The sequence below is a fragment of the Canis aureus genome, chromosome X (genome assembly GCF_053574225.1).
Source record: "Canis aureus isolate CA01 chromosome X, VMU_Caureus_v.1.0, whole genome shotgun sequence".
In the NCBI taxonomy this organism is placed as follows: Eukaryota; Metazoa; Chordata; class Mammalia; order Carnivora; family Canidae; genus Canis; species Canis aureus.
In genome coordinates, this window is record NC_135649.1 from 83,208,497 (window position 1) to 83,231,371 (window position 22,875).

General features: G+C 41.6%; 1 protein-coding gene across 2 annotated transcripts in view; it reads left to right on the forward strand.

The window, feature by feature from the left end:
- Positions 1-22,875, forward strand: part of SYN1 (synapsin I) — a 49,703-nt gene that overhangs the window by 12,518 nt on the left and 14,310 nt on the right. For both annotated transcript variants that reach the window (XM_077888446.1, XM_077888447.1), the window contains exons 4-5: positions 763-919; positions 1,094-1,183. In XM_077888446.1, coding sequence (XP_077744572.1) covers positions 763-919; positions 1,094-1,183 — 247 coding nt within the window. The remainder of the gene's footprint in view (positions 1-762; positions 920-1,093; positions 1,184-22,875) is intronic.

Below are 22,875 nucleotides of genomic sequence, written 5' to 3' on the forward strand. Positions count from 1 at the left end.
CTATATTGGCAATCCTATTACAATATATTAAGTGTGTCAAATTGACCTGTTTAATGCCTTAAACTTACACAATGTTATATGTCAATTAAAAAAAAAATTAGATACAGAATGTGGGACGATAGCTTCCTTCTGCAGAGCCAAGGATCCTAGCAGACCACGAGCCAAACTTCTTAGTTATTAAGTCAGCAAATGTTTCTTGAACATCTACTGTATGCCAGGTGCTGCTCTCAGCATTTTACATTCAATAGGTATTTATGGAGTACCTATTGCGTCTGTGAGAGACACTTGAGAAAAGAACTGAAGGAGGTGAAAGAGAGCTATGTGTGGATATCCAGGTTGGGGGGAGGGGGGGAATGTTCCAGGCACAGGAAACAGCCCTGAGGCTGTTTGCTCACCCATCTCTCCTGGCCACAGTGTAGAGGCCCTGAGGCTGGAATTTATTCTGGGCCGCAGCCTTTGAGGACAGCTAATAGTCTGAGAGATTATGATCAGGGAGCCGTCAGAGCTGAGGGGTCAAGCTGCTAGCTGACCTGGGCAAGGCGAGAAACAGGTAGGAAAGGCTTCCAGGGGGTCACCAGATGGGGGAGGTGTAGAAAGGGTGCTGGCACTGGAGGACATAGCCGGTGCATATGTGTTGAGGTAAGCAGCCACTTTGCAATTTCTAGGAGCCGTGAAGACTTAGAAAGTTGGTTTTTGTTCTCAGGGTGGTGGGGAGCTTTGGGGGGAGTAGTATCCTGGACACTTCTCCCCCTACCATGCCAGGTCTCTGAAGCCGGACTTTGTGCTGATCCGCCAGCACGCTTTCAGCATGGCACGGAACGGAGACTACCGCAGTTTGGTCATTGGGCTGCAGTATGCTGGCATCCCCAGTGTCAACTCTTTGCATTCTGTCTACAACTTCTGTGACAAGCCCTGGGTGGTAAGTGACAGGAAGAGTGCTACTGGTGGAGGGACTGTCTCATGCATGTGTGCACGTGGGAGATCAGAATCACTGTGATTTGGGGAAACTGAGAAAGTTTGAAGCTTGGAATCCCAGCTTGGAGACTCCATCCAGGTGAAGGATTTGCTCACCCATCTCTCCTGGCTCTCATAGTTCGCCCAGATGGTTCGACTGCACAAGAAACTGGGGACAGAGGAATTCCCTCTTATCGATCAGACTTTCTACCCCAATCACAAAGAGATGGTGAGTCTGGGGGAAGGAGGATGGGCAAGGGGGGACAGCATCATGCAGACTGTGACATTATTGCCATTGGCATGCTGTCAGAGAGTGCAGCCAGTGTGTGCATGTGAAGGGTGAAATTGCTTCGTGACAGGGCTTATTAATACCATGAATTTACTTATGTGCTTGCAAGTGTGATTTAAATCAGTGATCCTGTTTCTTATCATATCTTTTCTCACCATTATTAACAATCAACTTCTTGTGTAGATGAACAGATCTAATGTAATGAACCAGATCATGTTACATATAGAAATCAAGTCATTGTTACTGATATTAGCAAACAGCCTTCTTACCAATGTTGCAAGTGAGGATTGGCAATAAAGATGATCAGTAGTGATGTTATAAATTAAATTGTTTGCCAATAGCCATTGAATTGTTACTTACTATTATTATAAAATAAAATCACTAATATTACAACTTATCACTAATACTACAAATTACTCTTATTGATGTAAATTATGAGTACTACTGTTATGAATCAAATTGCAGTTCCCAACAGAAATTGAATAAGCATGACTAGTGTCTTTGAAGATTATAACTATTACAAATTATTATCAGTATTACAAATTATGCTCTAATATAAATTATAAGTCTGTTTTGAATTATATTATACTTAATAAAGGTTACATTATCATTACTAATATCATCAAATATTATAACTAATAATTACAATTCATTACCAGTGTTACAAATTAAGATTTTCTTTATTTTTTTAAATGATTTTATTTATTTATTCATGACAGAGAGAGAGGCAGAGACACAGGCAGAGAGAGAAGCAGGCTCCATGCAGGGAGCCCAATGCGGGACTCAGTCCCACAACTCCAGGATCACACCCTGGGCCGAAGGGAGGCGCTCAACCACTGAGCCACCCAGGCGTCCCACAAATTAAGATTTTCATATAAGAAATTAAACCATTAGTACATTGTAAAATATTATTGTAAATTATTGCCAATGTTACAAATTAAGTTTACTAATATAAATTATAAGTACCTATATTTTGAAATATCTTATAGTTTCTAATAGAAATCATCATTAATATGGTTAACATTCCAGTTTACATTATGAATGATTGCTAATATTAAAGTTATAATTATTAATATAAATTAATGAGTTCCATAGTTATGAATCAAATTTTAGTTGCAAATAGAAATTGAATCACCATTATTGATGCCATCAAATTTTACAACTAATTTTATAAATGTTTAACAATGTTATAAATTCTATTTGCTTATATAAATAATCATCACCACTTTTGTGAATTAAATTACAGTTAAATGTCAATGTCGACCCAAAGTTACCATCTTGGTCAAATAAACATTGGTATTAATATTAAAAATTATTACCAGCATTACAAATTATGGTCACTGATTTAAGTTAACAGTATTATGAATTAAGTTTACTTACAGATGAACATCAAATCATTAGTTCTTAGGAAACCCAATTTGTTTACCATCATTATTATTATTCCACATTCTTTGAGAGACAGTATAGCTGGTTGTGGTTGAGAGCATGGACTCTAGCTAGCGTTTCTATATTGGAATCTTAGATCTACAACTTATTAGCTTCCTAACATAGGAAATGATACTTAGTGGGCAGCCCTGGTGGCGCAGCGGTTTAGCACCGCCTTTGGCCCGGGCTGTGATCCTGGAGACCCAGGATCGAGTCCCACGTCGGGCTCTCTGCATGGAGCCTGCTTCTCCCTCTCCCTGTGTCTCTGCCTCTCTCTCTCTGTCTCAATAAATAAATAAAAAATCTTTAAAAAAAAAAAAAAAGGAAATGTTACTTAGTGATCTGTGCCCCAGTTTATCCATCTACAAAATGTGGGTAATAATAGTTCCTGCCTCAGAGTTGGTGTGAGAATTAAATTATTTAATGAATGTGAAGTGGTTAGAACAGTGCATCTGGCATATATTAACTGCTCCCTAAGTGTTAACAGAGTTCCCCTCTATTCTAAATTTGTTGAGTGTTTTTATCATGAAAGGATGTTGAACTTTGTCAAGTGTTTTTTCCTTATTTATTGATATGATCATGTGGGGTTTTTTTTCCTTTATACTATGAATATGGTATATTACATTACTTAAGTTCCATGAGAATTGAGCCACATTTGCATAACTGGACCAACTCTCACTTGGTCTGGTGTATAATCTTTTTAGGATTCTGTTTTTTTAGATTTTGTTGAGAATTATGGAATCTGTAATCATGAAGGATATTGATCTATTGTTTTCTTATAATGTCATTGTCTGGTTTTGGTATCAGGGTGATAGTAGCTTCACAGAATGAGATGGATAGTGGTCCCTTCTCTTCTATTTTGGGGAGGAGCTGTGAAAGATTAGCGTTAATTCTTTTTAAATATTTGTAGAATGCACTGGTAAAGACATGATGTCTAGTCCTGGGCATTTCTTGTAGGATTTTTATTTTTTATTTTTTTTAAAGATTTAGTTTATTTATTCATGAGACAGAGAGAGGCAGAGAGAGGCAGAGGGACACAGGCAGAGGGAGGAGAGAGAGAGAGAGAGAGAGAGGCAGAGACACAGGCAGAGGGAGAAGCAGGCTCCATGCAGGGTCTTCAGGATCACGCCATGGGCTGAAGGTGGCACTAAACTGCCGAGCCACCCGGGCTGCCCTCTTGTAGGATTTTTTTAAATTATTATTACTAATCTTTTTAAAAAATATTTTATTTATTTATTTATTCATGAGAGATACAGAGAGAGAGGCAGAGACACAGGCAGAGGAGAAGCAGGATCCCTGCTGGGAACCCAATTCAGGACTTGATTCCAGGACCCCAGGATCATGCCCTGAGCCGAAGGCAGATGAAGGCCATGAGCCACCCATGCATCCCTATTATTATTACTAATCTGATCTCTTCATTTATTATAAGATTATTCAGGTCTTCTGGTTCTTCTTGAGTCAATTTTGGTAGTTTGTGTCATTCTAGGAATTTGTCCCCTTCACCTAGGTTTTCTTATTTGTTAGCATACAATTGTTCATAGTACTCTTTTAAATTTCTTTTCATTTCTGTAAGGTTAGTAGCTATGTCCCTCTTTTATTCTTTATTTTAATAATTAGTTTTCTCTCGTTTTTCCTTAATCTAAAGGTTTGTCAATTTCGTTGATCTTTTCAAAGAACCAACTTTTGGTATCATTGATTTTTCTCTATTGTTTTTCTATTCTCATTTCATTTATTTTCACTCTAATCTTTATTACTTATTTTTTTTATTGAAGTATAACTAACATACAGTGTTATATGTTAGTTTCAGATGTACAAAATAATGATTCAACAATTCTATACCTCTCTCAGTGCTTATCAAAGATAAGTGTACTCTTAATTCCTTTTATCTATTTTGTCCATCCCCCCAACCACCTCCTCTCTGGCAACCACTAGTTTGTTCTCTGTATTTTAAGAGTCTAGGGTTTTGGGGATCCCTGGGTGGCTCAGTGGTTTAGCGCCTGCCTTTGGCCCAGGGCACGATCCTGGAGTCGCAGGATCGAGTCCCACGTTGGGCTCCCTGCACAGAGCCTGCTTCTCCCTCCTCCTGTGTCTCTGCCTCTCTCTCTCTATGTCTATCATAAATAAATAAATAAATCTTTAAAAATTAAAAAAAAAGAGTCTAGGGTTTTGAGATGCCTGGGTGGCTCAGTGGTTGAGCAACAGCCTTTCAGCTCAGAGTGTGATCCTTGAGTCCCAGGATCAAGTCCTACATTGGGCTCCCTGTACGGAGCCTACTTCTCCCTCTGCATATGTCTCTACCTCTCTCTCTCTATGTCTCTCATGAATAAATAAATGAAATCTTTAAAAAGAGAGTCTAGGGTTTTTTTCGTTTGTTTCTTTTATTCTTTGTTTCTTGCTTTAATTTAAAATCCACTAATGAACATATAGTGTATTATTAGTTTCAGAGGTAGAGTTTAGTGATTCAACACTTGCATATAACACCCGGTGCTCATTATATCAATTGCCCTCTTTATGCTCATCACCCAGTTACCCCATGCCCCTACGCACCCCTCCAGCACCCCTCAGTTTGTTTCCTAGAGTTAAGAGTCTCTTATGGTTTGTCTCTCTCTCTGATTTCATCTTATTTTATTTTTCCCTCCCTTCCCCTATATTCATCTATTTTGTTTCTTAAATCCCACATATGAAAGAAATCATATGATGTCTTTCTCTGACTTATTTCATTTAGTATTATCCCCTCTAGCTCTGTCCATGTTGTTGCAAATGGCAAGATTTCATTCTTTTCTATAGCTGAGTAATATTCTATTGTGAATACATACCACGTCTTCTTTATCCATTCACCTATCTATAGACACTTAGGTTGCTTTCATATTTTGGCTATTGTAAACAATGCTGCAGTAAACATAGGGGTACATATATCTTTTTTAATTAGCGTTTTCATTTTCTTTGGGAAAATACCCTGTAGTGGAATTACTGGACCACATGATAATTCTATTTTTTTTGAAGAACCTCCATACTATTTTCCATAGTGACTGCACCAATTTGCATGCCCACCAACAGTGCATGAGGGTTCCTTTTTTCTCCACATCCTTGCCAACACTTATTATTTCTTGTTTTTTTATTTTAGCCATTCTGACAGGTGTAAAGTGATATCTCATTCTGGTTTTAATTTGCATTTCCCTGATGGTTAGTGATGTTAAGCATCTTTTCATGTGCCTGTTGGCCATCTCTATGTTTTCTTTGGGGAAATGTCTATTCAAGTCCTCTGCCCGTTTTTAATTGGATTATTTGTGGGCTTTTTAGTGTTGAGTTGTATAAGTTCTTTATATATGTTGGATATAAACCCCTTATGAGATTTACCCCTATTCACTTGAAATTATCTTCTCCCATTCAGTAGGTTTCCTTTTTGTTTACTTGATGATTTCTTTTGATGTACAAAAGCTTTTTATTTTGGTATGGTCCCAATAGTTTAATTTTGCTTTTGTTTCCCTTGCCTGAGGAGATGTGTTTCTATGGCTGATGTCAAAGAAATTATTGCCAGTGTTTGCTTCTCGAAATTTTATGGTTTCAGATCTCACATTTAGGTCTTTAATACATTTTCAGTTTATTTTTGTGCATGATGTAAGAAAGTGATCCAGTTTCATTCTTTTGCATGTAGCTGTCCAGTTTTGTCAGCACCATTTGTTGAAGAGATTGTCTTTTCCCATTGTATATTTTCGCCTCCTTTCTCACAGGTTAATTGACCATATATGTGTAGATTTGTTTCTGGACTCTATTATTTTCCATTAATCTGTGTGTCTGTTTTTGTTCTGGTACCATACTATTTTGATTACTACAGGTTTGCAGTATGTCTTCAAATCTGGGATATCAGTTTTGTTCTTCTTTTTCAAAACTGATTTGGCAATTTAGGGTCTTTTGTGGTTCTATACAAATTTGAGATTATCTGTTCTAGTTCTGTGAAAAATGCTGTTGGTATTTTGATAGGGATTACATTAAATCTGTAGATTGCTTTGTGTTGTATGGACATTCCAACAATATTGCTTCTCCCAATCCATGAGCTGGAATATCTTTCCATTGGTTTGCGTCATTTTCAGTTTTTTTCATCAATGTTTTAGTTTTCAGAGTACAGATCTTCCACTTCCTTGGTTAAGTTTATTCCTAAGTATTTTATTATTTTTGGTGCAATTATAGTATGATTGTTAATTTTGCTTAGTTTCTTAATTTCTCTTTCTGCTACTTCATTGCTAGCATATAGAAATGCAGCAGATTTCTTTTTTTTTTTATTTATTTATGATAGTCACAGAGAGAGAGAGAGAGGCAGAGACACAGGCAGAGGGAGAAGCAGGCTCCATGCACCGGGAGCCCGACGTGGGATTCGATCCCGGGTCTCCAGGATCGCGCCCTGGGCCAAAGGCAGGCGCCAAACCGCTGTGCCACCCAGGGATCCCTGCAGCAGATTTCTATATGTTAATTTTGTATCCTCTGACTTTACTGAATTTAGCTATCAGTTCTAGTAGTTTTTTGGTGGAGTCTTTGGGGCTTTTTATATATAGTATCATTTCATCTGCAAATAGTGAAAGTTTTACTTCTTCCTTACTAATTTGGATGCCTTTTATTTCTTTTTCTTGTCTGATTACTGTGGCTAGAACTTCCCATACTATGTTGAATAAAAATGGTGAGAATAGACATCCCTGTCTTGTTCCTGATCTTAGAGGAAAAGCTCTCAGTTTTTCCCCATTGAGTAGGTTAGCTAGGGTTTTTTCACATATGGCCTTTATTATGTTGAGGTATGTTCCCTCTAAACCTACTTTTCCAGGAATTTTTATCATGAATGGGTATTGTACTCTGTCAGATACTTTTCCTGCATTTATTGAGATGATTATATGATTTTTATCACACTGATTGATTTGTGAATGCTGAACGACCTTGCATCCCTGGAATAAATCCCACTTGATTGTGGTAAATGATTTTTTAAATGTATAGTTAGATGCAGTTTGCTAATATTTTGTTAAGAATGTATGTATCTATGTTCATCAGAGATACTGACCTGTAGTTTTCTTTTTTGTAGTGTCTTTATCTGGTTTTGGTATCAGGGTAATGCTGGCCTCATAGAATGAATTTGAAAGCTTTCCTTCCTCTTCTATTTTTTGGAATAGCTTGACAAGAGTAGATATTAATCTTTATTACTTCTTTCCTTCTGCATGCTCTGGGATTAATTTGCTCTTCTTTTTCTAATTTCTGAAAAATGGAAGAATAGGTTATTGATTTTATATCTCTCTTCTTTTTAAATATACACATTTAGGGGCACCTGGGTGGTTCAGTGGTTGAACATCTGCCTTCAGCTCAGATCATGATCCTGGGATCCTGGGGTCGAATCCCACATTGGGCTCCCCATGAGGAGTCTGCTTCTCTCTCTGCCTGTGTCTCTGCCTCTCTCTCTCTCTCTCTGTGTCTCTCAAGAATAAATAAATAAAATCTTTAAAAATAAATAAATATACACTTTTACAACTATGAAATTTCCTATAAGCATCACTTTAATTTTTTTAAAGATATGTTGGGTTTTTTTTCTCATTCATCTCAAAGTATCTTCTAATTTACCTAGCAATCTCTTCTTTGACCCATTGGTTGTTTAGAAACACGTTGTTTGCTTTCCACATATTTGCAAAATTACCTAATTTTTTTCTGTTGATAGTTTCTCTTTTTTTAAGATTTTATGTATTTATTCATGAGAGGCACAGAGAGAGAGAGAGAGGCAGAGATACAGGCAGAAGGAGAAGCAGGCTCCATGCTGGGAGCCTGACATGGGACTTGATCCCGGGTCTCCAGGATCACACCCTGGGCTGAAGGCAGTGTTAAACCACTGAGGAACCCAGGCTGCCCCTGTTAATAGTTTCTAATTTCATTCAGGTGTGGTCAGAGAACCAAAATACAAATATTTTGTATGATTTAAGTACTTTTACATTTTTTGGGACTTGTTTTCTGGCTTTGTGCCCTTGAGGAGAATGTATATTCTGCTGTCATAGAGTAGACTGTTCTATATATGTCTGTTAAGTTTAGTTGGTTTATAGTGATATTCAAGTCTTCTCTTTCTTTGTTGATCCTCTGTCTAGTTTTTTTCTCTATCCTTGAAAGTGAGGTATTGAAGTCTCCAGCTATTATCATAGAATTCTTTATTTCTCCCTTCAGTTCTATCTTTTTGTTTCATTTATTTTGGGGCTCTGTTCTTCAGGTACATATGTGTTTATCATTATTATATCTTCTTGATAAATTAACCTTTTTATCCATTTAAAATGCCCCATGTCAATTGGGCTCCCTGCTCAGTAGGGAGTCTGCTTCTCCCTCTCCCTCTGCCCTTCCTTCCACTTGTGCTCTCTCTCTCTCTCAAATAAATAAATAAAATCTTTAAATAAATAAATCTTTAGAAAATATTGAATTACTAAATTAAATATTAAGCATAAAAGGCAGATATAGGGACCCCTGGGTGGCTCAGCGGTTGAGCGCCTGCCTTCAGCCCAGGGCGTGATCCTGGAGTCCCAGGATCGAGTCCCACATCAGCTCCCGGCATGGAGCCTGCTTCTGTCTCTGCATATGTCTCTGTCTGTCTGTCTCTCTCTTTGTGTCTCTCATGAATAAATAAATAAAATCTTAAAAATAAATAAATAAAAGGCAGATATAGACAGAATTGATTAATTATATGCTGTCTATAAGAGACACACTTTAGATTCAAAGGCAAATAAGTTGAAAGTAATGGATGGAAAAAGATTAGCCATGCATACAGTATCCGAAAGAGAGTTGGCTATAATAACATCAGATAAAACAGACTTTAAAACAGAAATTGTTACTAGAGATAAAGAAGGACATTTTTAAAAAATTAAGATGTTATTTATTTATTTGAGAGAGACACAGCAAGCACCTGAGTGAGGTGAGAAGCAGAAGGAGAAGCAGACTCCCTGCTGAGCAGGGAGCCTGATGTGGTGCTCAATCCCAGGACTCCAGGATCATGACCTCAGCCAAAGGCAGGCACTTAACCACCTGAGCCATCCAAATGCCCCTATTTATTTATTTTAGAGAGACACAGAGACAGAGAGAGTGTATGAGCACAGTGGAGAGGGGCACAGGGGGAGGGAGAGAGAGATAATCTCAAGCAGACTCCTTGCTAAGTGTAGAGCCTGACACATGGCTTGATCTCACAACCCTGAGATCATGATCTGAGCCAAAACTAAGAGTTGGATGTTTAACTGACTGCAGCACTCAGGTACCCTGGATATAGAATTATTACATGATGGTCTTTTTCTTTCAGTGCTTTGAATATGTTGTCCCACTGCCTTCTAGCCTCCAAGGTTTCTGATGAAAAATCAGCATTAATCTTACTGAGGATCCTTTGTATGTGATGAGTCCCTTTACTTTTACTTTTCTCAAGTTTCTCTCTTTGTCTTTGGCTTTCATATGTTTGTTTATGATGTGTCTAGATGTAGATCTCTATGGGTTTATCCTATTTTAAGTTCAGTGAGTTTCCTAGATGTATAGATTAATATTTTCCATCAAATTTAGGAGATTTTAAACCATTATTCCTTTCAGTATTTTTTATTGCATCTTTCTCTCTACTCTCTCCTTTTGAGATTCCCATTATGTGTGTGTTGATATGTTTGACAGTGTTTCACAGGCCTCTGAAACTCTATTTATTTATTTTTTTTTCTTTCGGTTCCTCACAATGGATTATCTTGGTTGACCTACCTTTAAATTCATTGATTCTTTCCTCTGGCAGTTCAAATCTAAGGTTGAGCCCCTCTAGTGAATTTTTTATTTCAGTTGTGTTTTTCAGTTCTGGACTACTATTTTATCATTTCTGTCTCTTTATTGATAGTCTCTATTTGTTAGAATATCATTCTCATACTTTCAATTAGTTCTTTAGACATGATTTCTTTTAGTTCTTTGAAAATATTTTCAGGACGTCTGGGTGGCTTAATGGTTGAGCGTCTGCCTTCAGCTCAGGGCATGATCCTGGGATCCGGAATCAAGTCCCTCATCGGGCTCCTTGTGGGGAGCCTGCTTCTCCCTCTGCCTGTGTCTCTGCCTCTCTGTCTCTGTGTTTCTCATGAATAAATAAAATCTTTAAAAAATATTTTTTCAATAGCTAATTTATAGTCTACTAAGTCCAATATCTGGGCTTCCTCAGGAACAATGTCTATTGGCTACTTCATTTTTCTCTGTTTGGGTCATACCTTATTGTTTCTTTGCATGTCTCATACATTTCTGTTGGAAACTTAATATTGCAAATAATATTATATGGCAGAATCTGGAAATCAGATTCTGTTCCCCATTCCAGGATTTATTTTTCTTGCTCTTTTTCAAGTGACATTCCTAAACTAATTCCATAAAGGTTGTATTCTTTGTCCTATATGGCCACTGAAGCCTCTGCTTCATTAGCTTAGTGGTCAGGTAATGAATGGCAGATATTTCTTTAAATACCTAGAACCATTAAGTCTCCAAGCTTTTGCTGATGGGCCCTGTGCACACGTTGGGGCATGCCTTCAATACCCTAGCAGGCTACCTAAAACTTTACTTCCTGGTTTTACAGAGCCTCAAGGTCAGCAAAAGATCCTGAGCATACACACAGCCTTATGCATATTTGTGGTTTTCTAGATTCCTGGTAATATGTCAGTGCTTTTCAAAGCCTCCTATGGAGATCTCCTTACCCAACTTTTCCTGTTAGGTTTTTCGGTTAGCTTGTAATGTTTGTCCTAACTATAATCACTGCCTCAAGTGCTTCCTATGTTAAACAATTGCTACTGATTGTTTTTGAAAAGAACCCCCAGGGAAAGCTGTTCACACTAGGTGAACTCTGAGTCAAATCAAATAGACAAGCCTTGTGAATGGAGTTTTCTAGGAAAGTGCCAAGCAGGTCAAATAAAGATAGTTCTCTAGGAATGTTGATTTTCAAGGCTGTTGTGGAGGTAGGGAGAAGGGGATGGAAACAGGGAAAATTCAAATGCCACAAAGCATACTGTTCTTATTGAGATTCAGCCATTTTTCTTGAATACATGCTTCCTGAATTGTTATAAACCTTTGGTCAATTTCTAGAGTACTGAAAAAATAAATTTTGAGGGTTTGTCAGTATTCTCATTGCTTTTATGGAAGAGAAGTTTTTATAGGCCATTTCTCTGGCATTTCCACTGGCATCACTTCCAGACATATTTTCTTCTTCACCAGCACCAGCCCTAAGATAATAGTGTTTCAGAGCCAGGGTGTGGGAACTAGATGTACTCACTGATACTGGAATATCTTTGCTTCTAGGCCCTCTCATTATATAGAGCTAAGAAATTTATATATATATGGAGTTTCATGTATTCATACTGAAACCTCTAATTCTAATCCAACACATCATAGGGCTTCTTCTAGCTTTCCCCCTTTCTATACTTATATTTTTCTTCTATAACAGTGAGAACCCTAGCCTCCAATACCATCAGTGTGTTTACTCATTTGCTCAATCCCCCAATACACAGAATGTATTTTTAGAATTTCAACATCCACACCACTATGAAAAACAAACTTAATAAGGTAGACCTTGATATCTGTTGGCCCTTTTTAGGTCTTTAGATGAGGATATACAGTCAAAGTACTGTATTCAAAAGTTTCTTTGTTTAGTTCATTTTATTTTTCATTCAGCATGATTACATTATTCATTTTACTTCAAATATTTGTTTCCCTTTGTATTAAACTTTAGTCTTTTCCCTTTCTATGACTTAATTATATATTTTTTCATACAAGATATTAGCATGATTCCAAAAGTCAAAATATAGAGAGGCATACATGGATAAAATTTAAAACCTAGATGAAATACATAATTTCCTAGAGCAACACTGTTTCCCAAAATTGACCTCATTAGAGCTTAACAGACCAGTTTCCATAGAACAAAAGATAAAGTGAGTAAGGAAGTACTCATAAAAAAAGCATCAGGCCCAGATGGTTTCAGAGGAGAATTTTCCAAATTTACAGAGCAGTTAATCCCATTGCCAAATAAATTTTCCAGAGAATAGAAAATGAAAAGAAACTTCCACATTGTTTTTTCTAAAGCAATTATAACATTGCTTGCACTCAAAAAAGCATGGATTATTTTCACTCATGAATAGCAATGCAATAATCCTAAATGAAATTTTGGAAATATCAGAGAGGGTGACGGAACATGAGAGACTCCTAACTCTGGGAAACTAACAAGGGGTAGTGGAAGGGGAGGTGGGTGGGGGGGAATGGGGTGACTGGGTGATGGGCACCAAGGGGGCACTTGATGGGATGAGCACTGGGTGTTATACTATATGTTGGCAAATCGAACTCCAATAAAAAATATACAAAAAAAATCAAATGAATTCAAAACTATGTTAAGAAAATTATGTAGCATGACCAAGTAAGTGAGTTTCCTTCTGGGAATGCAAGGATGGTTCTTTATAGGTAATATGTTAATATAATACAACATATTAATAAATCTAAGGAGAAAATCATATGATCATTTCCATAGATATTTTTATTTTTTTTATTTTTTTATTTTGTTTTATTTATGATAGTCACAGAGAGAGAGAGAGAGAGAGAGAGAGGCAGAGACACAGGCAGAGGGAGAAGCAGGCTCCATGCACCGGGAGCCCGACGTGGGATTCAATCCCGGGTCTCCAGGGTCGCGCCCTGGGCCAAAGGCAGGCGCCAAACCGCTGCGCCACCCAGGGATCCCCTCCATAGATATTTTTAAAGACTTTGGCAGAGGGCAGCCCCGGTGGCGCAGTGGTTTAGCGCCGCCTTCAGCCCAGGGCCTGATCCTGGAGACCCGGGATCGAGTCCCACATCGGGCTCCCTGCATGGAGCCTGCTTCTCCCTCCGCCTGTGTCTCTGCCCCCCCGCCGAATAAATAAAAAAAAAGACTTTGGCAGAATTCTGATACAACTATTCAAAAATAGAAATCAACTAATAACTTCTTAACATGATGAAATTTGTATACCTTGATCCTAAAGTTATCATCTATTTAATGGAACAACATAGAAGGCATTTTCAATAAGATCAGAAACAAGGCAATGCCCTTGTTTCTCCACTGCTTTTCTCCACTCCTTTTCAACTCTGTACTTGGAGGTATTAGACCAATGCAGTTAGACTAGGGAAAATAATTATAGATGTAAGAATGAGGAAAAAAGACACAAAAATATCTCTATTTAAGATAATATCAATAGTATACCTGGAAATTCCCAATAGAACCAATAATAAAGCTAATTCAAATAATAAAGAATTCAGTAATATAGCAGAATAGATAATCAACATATAGAAATTAGTTTTCATATATACAAAGAACCAGATATAATGTGTAATAAAAGAGAAAACCCCATTTGTGATAACGAAAAAGGATATGTCATGATAAAGTCAACAAGATGTCAATTTCTCTTCTCAAGTCTTAATTTATAAATGCAATGTGATCCCCAAAAATATATAAGCTTTTATCTGCAACTGATAGAGGTTAATAGTAAGCTTCACATGGAAATGCAAACATGCAAGAATATCCATTACAAAAAACACCAGCTCTGATAGAGGGGTGGGCAGTTAGCCCTAACAACCTATAGGGAGTCTAATGCTTCTGCAAGCAAACATTTTATGAAGGTTTTCTAATTTTAAGTATGATGTATGTATGTAGGTATGTATTTATTTTAAAAGATTTTATTTATTTACTTGAGAGAGAGAACAAGTGAAAGAGAGAGAACACCAGCTGGGGAGAGGAGCAGAGGCAGAGGGAGAAGCAGACTCCCCACTGAGCAGGGAGCCTGCCATGGGGCTCTATTCCAGGACCCTGAGACCGTGACCTGAGACAAAGGAAGACACTTAACCGACTGAGCCACCCAGGAGCCCTGGTTTCCTAATTTTTTTTTTATTTATGATAGTCACAGAGAGAGAGAGAGAGAGAGAGAGAGAGGCAGAGACACAGGCAGAGGGAGAAGCTGGCTCCATGCAGGAAGCCTGACACGGGACTCGATCCCGGGTCTCCAGGATCGCGCCCTGGGCCAAAGGCAGGCACCAAACCACTGCGCCACCCAGGGATCCCTGGTTTCCTCATTTAAACAATATGATGCTGACACATGAATAAACAGTCTGACAGACTAAAGAAAAATTAAAAGTCCAGATATAGATTCATGTGCATATGGAAATTTAGTGCATGATAAAACTGCCAAGCTTTGTTTTTGACATTTAAATTCTTTATCTGAAATGGATTTTTTCTCTTGTTTTAGCACTCTAACAAACATCTTTATTACATGAGTGCTTTAACACTTCTCTACGTGCCCTATAGAACAGCTGTCACATCCATCCACTTAAGTTAACACTAAACGTGGCAAAACAAGTGGTGCTCCTACAAATGTCTTTATTACATGTGTTCTTTGGAATTGTTTTTCTTTCTTTTTAAAGATTCTATCTATCTATCTATCTATCTATCTATCTATCTATGAGAGACACAGAGAGAGAGGCAGAGACAGAGGCAAAGGCAGAGGGAGAAGCAGGCTTCATGTAGGGAGCTCGATGTGGGACAGGACTCCAGGATCACGCCCTGAGCTGAAGACAGACACTCAACCACTGAACCACCCAGGCACCCCTGGAATTGATTTTCATATACAATATGGAGTAGGTTGAGATCCAGTTTCATGTGTTTCCTTTTTTTCCCACTGATCTGTTATGCCACCTCTGTCATATACTAAAATCTCATGTATTTATGGGGGCAAGTTCTGGACTCTGTGCCAGTCCATTTATCACTTTCTTTATACCTGTACTGATGCAGTACTATGTTAATAACTATATTTTCTCATTAGTTACTGATCTCTAGTAGGGCAAATATCACAACTCCTGGCTGTACTGTAGCTGTATAGAGGCTATTTTTGTCAGGGACAGAAAGAACAGGACTTAAGAGGCCAGGAAGAAGACAGAGCTAATGATGGGTGATGATGGCAGCTGGATGGCAGAGACATTAGACTTTCCTCAGGCCAGCTTGCCACTCACATGTCCTCTTTTATTCCCTACCCCACTGTGCAGCCTGGAGGGGCATAAGCTAGGCCTGGATTTGTGGAAGCAGTCTTCCCCCACCCTGTTCTTTGAAGCTCTGGTGGGAAGGTGCCCAACCTCCATCATATGGTGGGTGGCATGTATGGAGACTGGCTCTACTACATCTCTCCCCATCCAGGGTGCAGGCCACCAGGAATCCTCAGGGCTGCTCAGTTCAGTATGTCTGAATAGTCATCAGTCAGGGATGGGGCACACAGGAGGATCTGACTTCTTTTCACCCCAACTTCCCTATAGCGTGGGGATCTACTTACATCAACCTGATCATGCAGACCTAGAGGTAGGGACTTCCCCTCCCTTGCTACCTACACTCTAGGTGATTTATGGCTCAGCAAATATTTATAGAGAGTTCACGATGGAACAGGTGGAGTCTGACCCCAAGGCCTCTCAGGATCCGGTCCCTTCTCTGGGCCTAGGATTCACAGTCCCTGTGCAGTGGGGAAAGAGAAGGTACTTGGGAGTGTGAATCAACAGAGTCAGGGATGGGGAGATTGTGGGAAAAAGAGAGGGCAGGAATAAGTGAGGAAGTGAAGGAAGGATCACGGGAGATGTGTCAATAGGATGGGGAGTTTTCGTTTGAAGGGGCCAATGTCATTGGGATATAAGTGCAGGAAAGAGGACATAGCACAAGTGTACAGCTCCTTAAATTTTCACCAAGTGAACACATTCCTCTTGCTTGCATCCAGATCAAGAAGCACAGCACGACCAGGTAGATCCTCAGCACAGTTAGAAGTTGATGGTCTTTGGGAGGCTTCAGGGGACAGTTGTGGGAAGTTGGTGGGCTTCATGAAACTTGAGTTTGAGAAAGGACTCAAAGGGAGTCAAAGGGACTCTCTGACTCCGTGTGGCTGAGTAGAAGTCCAGGTCTAAGGCAGGAGGCTCTAGTGCACAAGGATTCAATAGAAGATATTGGGTCACCAGGGAAGGCAGCCCAGTTCACGGCTCCATGTTCTTTTTGAGAAAGAGAGAGAGAGAGAGCATGAGCAGGAGGGAGGGGCAGAGGGAGAGAGAGAAGCAGACTCCCTGCTGAGCAGGGAGCCCGACACAGGGCTCAATCCCAGGACCCTGGGACCACGAACCCGAAGGCAGACGCTTACCTGACTGAGCCACCCAGGCGCCCCTCATGGCTTTGTGTTCTTGCCCATGCTCAGATAAGCAGGTGTCCCTCCACGGACACTGTGCAAGGTTGGGACTTAGGTGTGTGGCTTTGCAGGGCTGGCAGGAAGGCATATATAGAATTGGTGGGGCAGAGTACCACTCCTCACACTTCTCGTAGCTTATGCTCCTGGGAGAGAAGGGTGGCAGGCACTGATGTTGGGCAGAGGGGCCAGGGGCCAGGGAAAGGGAATAGCTCAGGGTGAGGAAACAGGGAGGAGCAGGGAGCAGGGTGGAAAGAAGAGAGCAGGGAGAGGGATAGGCAACATAGAGAAGGAGCAGGGCGCAGAGAATGGGGAGCAGGGCAAAGGAGCAGGGCAAAGGAGCAGGGGATGAGGGAGGGAGCAGGGAGCAGAAAGAACAAGGGAGAAGGGCACCTGGGTGGCTCAGTGGTCGAGCATCTGCCTTTGGCTCAGGTCATGATCCCAGGGTCCTGGGATCGAGTCCCGCATCGGGCTCCCTGCAGGGAGCCTGCTTCTCCCTCTGCCTGTCTCTGTATCTCTTATGAATAAATAAATAAAATCTTAAAAAAAAAAGAACAAGGAAGAGTGGTGCTGTGGCCACAGGCATACCTTAGAGGCACACTCCAGGCTCAGTGGCACCCTTTCCTGTAGATATTCAGGAAACCTCCCTGAGAAGCTCCTCTCCCAGCCCCTTTCAAGGATACACCACTCATTTCCCTGAAGTGCAAGTTCCCATCCCTCAAAGAGCCTAGAGGGACAGATGCCATGTCTGACTCCTGGAGGTCAGTATAGTGTGACCAGATGTCCCTTGGCTGGGACTGTGATCCGCAAGCGGATCAGGCCACTCTGGTTGGTTTGGGGACAGAATTTGCTGTGACTTGGAGCACAGTGTCCTGAGAGGGCAGCCCTGGTGGAAAATACCCTGGGGAGGGGATGTTTTGTTTCAGGGCTGAGATGGGGAGAAGACTGAGGATGTCCATGCAGGGTAGAGACTCCTCATGGATGTCCCCACAGCTGTTCTTGGGGGGCATGGAGATAGCTATAACCACATTGCTCTTTATATTTGGGTACTGCTATGACCCAGAGGCTTACGATCCCTTTTAGGAACCTTGACTGTCTGTGAAGCAAGGAAAGGGAGAGAGGTACACATAGGCTGAGGAGCATTTATGGGGTGAGGGGCTGAGGTCCTAGTATCACATCAGTAGCTTTTGTGTCTCAGAGACCCACCCCATTTTCTCAGCCAGAGTAGGGTCAGGGGCTTGTATGTTGGTGGGGAGACAGGTGTGAGGAAGATGTGGGCTAAGTACCTGGATGATTTGAACTCATGATGCCTCACAGTCTCATTGAGGAGGATGAGCCCCAGGAATGAAGCCACGAGCACTAGGGATGGGAGAAATGTGTCAGGGAACCCTATTGGGTTGAGGCAAGATTTCCCCTATCCCCAAGACTCCTGAAACAAGTTTGCAGAGCACCTCCCTTCCAGGTTCTACTACCCCAGGGGGTTTTATCTACCCTTCTGGAACCTCACTGCAAGCCCCTGTGTTGGAGGCCTCTCCAAGGTCTACCCAGACTTATCTGAGTTACAGTAAATAGCATGGGTGTGTGGATGGTAGCATCTGAAGGCTTGCCCAAGGGTGACCACGGACAGAGCCAGGAGCTAAGGAGGGACCAGCAGGAAGGTGGGATTCATGGCAGGAGCCTGAGAGAAATGGGTTGGAGGAAGAATTGAAAATGGCCTTTCTCTGGTCCAGCTCACCCCTAATCAGGAGAGGATTCAGGGAGCATCCTTCTAAAACCACTGCTTTCCAAGGCCCTGGGGCCGGGGGGGGGGCCATTGTGGGAGGGAAAGGACACTGAATCTGCACCTCTGGCCAATGGCCCCACCTCCATCCATGAAAGCTGGGTGGATCTCCACAAAGGTCTAGCAAGAGGCCCAAGCTCAGTGGTGGATAAATAGTCAACAGGAGGGAGGTGCAGCCCGGGCATTCCTCCCCACGTGAACCCTCTTATTTTATTCTTTTGAGAGAACATACCTCCAGCCTTCTCCTGGAGTGCAGATTAGGAGTTGGGGAGTTTATCTGAGGTTCTTATGGCTTCTTACACAGACTTTCAATCCAGCTTGTTTTTTTTAAAAAAAAGCTCCACCTTCACTCCCACACTGAAAAACAACTTGTGCCCTACTTGTTTCCTTCAGTGGGAGCTCGACAGTGTGATAGGAGTTGGTCCTCAGATTTCACTACTACTGTATGGAAGGTGTCCAGGGCTGGATAGTGAGACATAGGTGTCAGTCACTCCTGAGAAAAAGAAAGGCTGATCTTATTCTAGAAATCTACCTCTTCATCTGGGGTACCTGTCTGGCTCAGTGAGCGGAGTGTGCAGCTGTTAATCACACGGTTGTGAGTTCAAGCCCCAGATTAGGTGTAGAGATTACTTTTAAAAAATCCAAAGAAAAAAGAAATCTACCTCTTCATCCATTATTAGGGGGGTGGGGAGAGATGTTTCAACATATATTGTAATGGTAATATGGTAATATGGTAGTACATTGGGAGCTGTTCCAGCAAGGAAATTTTCCAACTGGAGATATCTAAGGATGGGGACATGTCAATGGGAATGGATCAATAGGGGCTATATGGAGGGGTGGGGTTCAACAAATGGAAGGATTTTCAAACAGGCTTATCAATGACATAGATATCAATGGTGGGTATTTCTGAATGGGAAGATTTGACAAGTGGATTTATCAATGGGAGCATTTTGATGGGCATGTTTGAATGAAGAGATATGTCAGTACAGGAATGGGGTGATTTGTCAATAAAGATTGTCAATGGGGGATGGTGCCTGGCTGGCTCAGTAAGTTAAACATGTGACTTTTGATCTCAGGGTTTTAAGTTCAAACCCCAGGTTGAGTGTAGAGATTACTTAAAATATTTTTTAAAAAAAAGATTGTCAATGGGAATTATGTCATAAATAGACATTTATAAATAGATTTGCCAACTGGGTGGTCAGTAGGGGATATGCAAATGGCGAGTAATTATGAAGAGAGGTATTTGTCACTGGGATTCATCACTGGGTGATAGATTGTTGCTAGATATTTGTGAATGGGGAGATTTGTCAATGGGGGTCACCAATGAGGATATGTCAATGGGATATTTATGAGTAAGGCAGTAGCTCAACACAGGTATTTGCTATGGGATATTTGTGAAAGACGGGATTTGTACAGTGAGAGGGAACTTCTCCCGGGAGATTTACCAAGGGCTTAGAAATGTGTCACCTGCAGTCTTGGCAACAGAAGAGATTTGTAAGTGTAATGATTCATTGTCCACAATGAAGACTTCACAGTGAGGAACATTATTACAGGTGTGTGTGTGGGGGGGATTCCTTAGAAGTCTTTGAAAATGTTGGTATTTTTCTTTCTTTTTTTTAAGATTTTATTTATTTATTCATGAGAGACACAGAGAGAGAGAGAGGCAGAGACACAGGCAGAGAGAGAGAAGCAGGCTCCATGCAGGGAACCCAATATGGGACTCAACTCTGGGACCCCAGGATCACACCCTGGGCTGAAGGCAGGAGCCCAACTGCTAGGCCACCCAGGCATCCCTATTGGTATTTTTCAATTGGCGAGACTTGCACACTGGGAAAAAGTATACAAGATTTGAGTAATAAGAAAAACATCACAAATGAGCATATTAAATAGTTGTAACATCTCTGGGGCAGATTATCAGGATCACCAGTTAAACTAAGGTTTTCAGAGTGCATTAAATGATTACTACTAATATTATGCATTTATTTCCAATATATAAATAATCACTTCTGATAAGAAGTATCACTACTAAAGTTATAGGTCAAATTATATTTATCACACTACTACTACTAACTAGCTAATCCTTGTAAGGGCTATGTTCCGGGCACAGTTCCAGGAATTTTACACGTACAGCCTCATTTAATGCTCACATTGTCCCTGTGAGTTAGGCATTCCTTTTGTCCCTATTTTACAGATGTGGAAACTGAGGCGCAGAGAGGTGATATGATTTCCCCAAGGACACAGAGCTAGTACCTGGAAGAGGCAGGACTTGAATGCAAATGACCTGGCTGCAGCATTCATGTTCTTAACCACTACATGTTGAATGTCCAGAAATTAAGTCACTATTAGTAACATTACACATGAAGTTATTATTTATGAGAGTTTCATGTTTTGACCTGAAAAAAAACCTCGATGAACACACACACTCCATTAAGTATCCTCCAACCCTAGCATGGACCTCAGAAGGAATCTGGGTAGGGACTGTGAGGCCCATTTTTTAGGAAGAACTATTGAGGTTCAAGTGAGGGAAGGGCTGGCCTCCAGGCTACCCATTGAGCTGGACCCCCCAACCTGCACACCTCACGAGGCTATCACCCCCACGTTTTTCCTCTCTCAGCCAGCCATCTCTCCCAAGCAGAGATTCACACCCAGACACGGAATGCTGGTAGTGGGGGGGGGGGGGGGGGCGTGATAACTCACTTTACTCACTTTAGTAGATTTTCTAGAAGAGCAATAGGGAGCATGTCATGACCCCAGGACTACAGAAATCCTGCCAGGGGCTCCTGCCAGGGGCTCCTGCCAGGGTCTGTGGGAGGTGGCCTTGTATGCTATTCTGGCCTCCGTAGGGCCTGGTGGTCCACCCCATCCTTGAAGCACGGATGTCTCCATTCCTGACACCACCTGCTGGTGGGTGGATCAGCAGAATGGCCTCCACGCTGGGCTCCATCTTTTTCTGCTGCCTTAGTCTACTTAGCCTTCCTCCCAGGGATTTAAATAGCTGAGGGCTCAGAGAATGGGCCCTGGGGTCAGGAAACAACAGCCTAAAAATGCAGGGAGCTGAGACCAGGATTTGGTGAATTGATAGGAGCAGCGGAGCCAACAGCAACAAGGCCACCAGAACCCTTACAGTTATACCCATTAGCGAAGGCTACCATTTGCCCCTTTCAGTGTGGACAGGGTTTCGATCCTCCCAAGGTGTAGATGTTGACATAGAAATTGTTGCTGCAGCAGGCATCCCCGGGACAGGCAGAGAGATAGGCCCTGAATGCTCAAAATCTACCCATCCTGATTCAGAACGTATCTTGGGCCCTGGGGGAATCTCCTAAGAGTGCAAGAGGCTCCAGGGGTCCAGCTTGTTGACCCAGAATTCCCTGGAGGAGACCTAGCTTCTTCTTAGGAACAGTGGGTAGTCTGATGGGAGGGACTTGGGCAGGGGGGCTTTCCTTCACCGAAGGAAATGCTGTTGGAGCCTTTGTGCAAGCAGATTCTGGTCAACCGGAAACTCGGGTGTTCCGTCGAATGTGTGCACCAAACAGAGGTTCTGGCTCCCCAGGGCTCACTTGAGTCAGGACCTTTGGGGTGTCAGGGGCAGAAGCCAAGGACTGGGAAGGGCCCGGCTGTGAAACAAGAAGGCTTAAGGAAGGGAGTGTCTGGAGGATCTGTTACTCAGCTTTTCTGAGGGAAGATGAACCAGAAAGGTAAGGTTTGGGTTTAGAGGCCCCAGTTTTGGTAAGGGAACAGCTGTGTAGGAGGAGGTATGCAGGGGGCTGTGGGCTGGCATACCTGGTTGGTCCTGATTTTGAACCCACTTGCACTTCACTGCTGTATTTCCTTCAGTGTTAGTCAAAGGAGTGAGGGGACGGGTGCCTGGGTGGCTGAGTGGGTTAAGCGGTTAAGGTCTGCCTTCAGCTCAGGTCGTGATCCCGGGGTCCTGGGATCGAGCCCTGCATCAGGCTCCATGCTCAGCAGGGAGTCTGCTTCTCCCTCTCCCTCTGCTCCTCTGCCCTGCTCATGGTCTCTCTCTCTATCAAATAAATAAATAAATCTTAAAAAATAAAGTGAGGGGAGGAGAGGCAGGGGAAGGGGGAGAAGGGCAGAGCTTGGGGATTTCCATATCACACCTTCCCCTCATCCTTCCTATTCCCCAAATAGCCACTTCCAAGGAATCTCCTGCAGGCCATGAGTGGGGAGCCAGGACAACCTCTTCTTCCAGAGTCCCT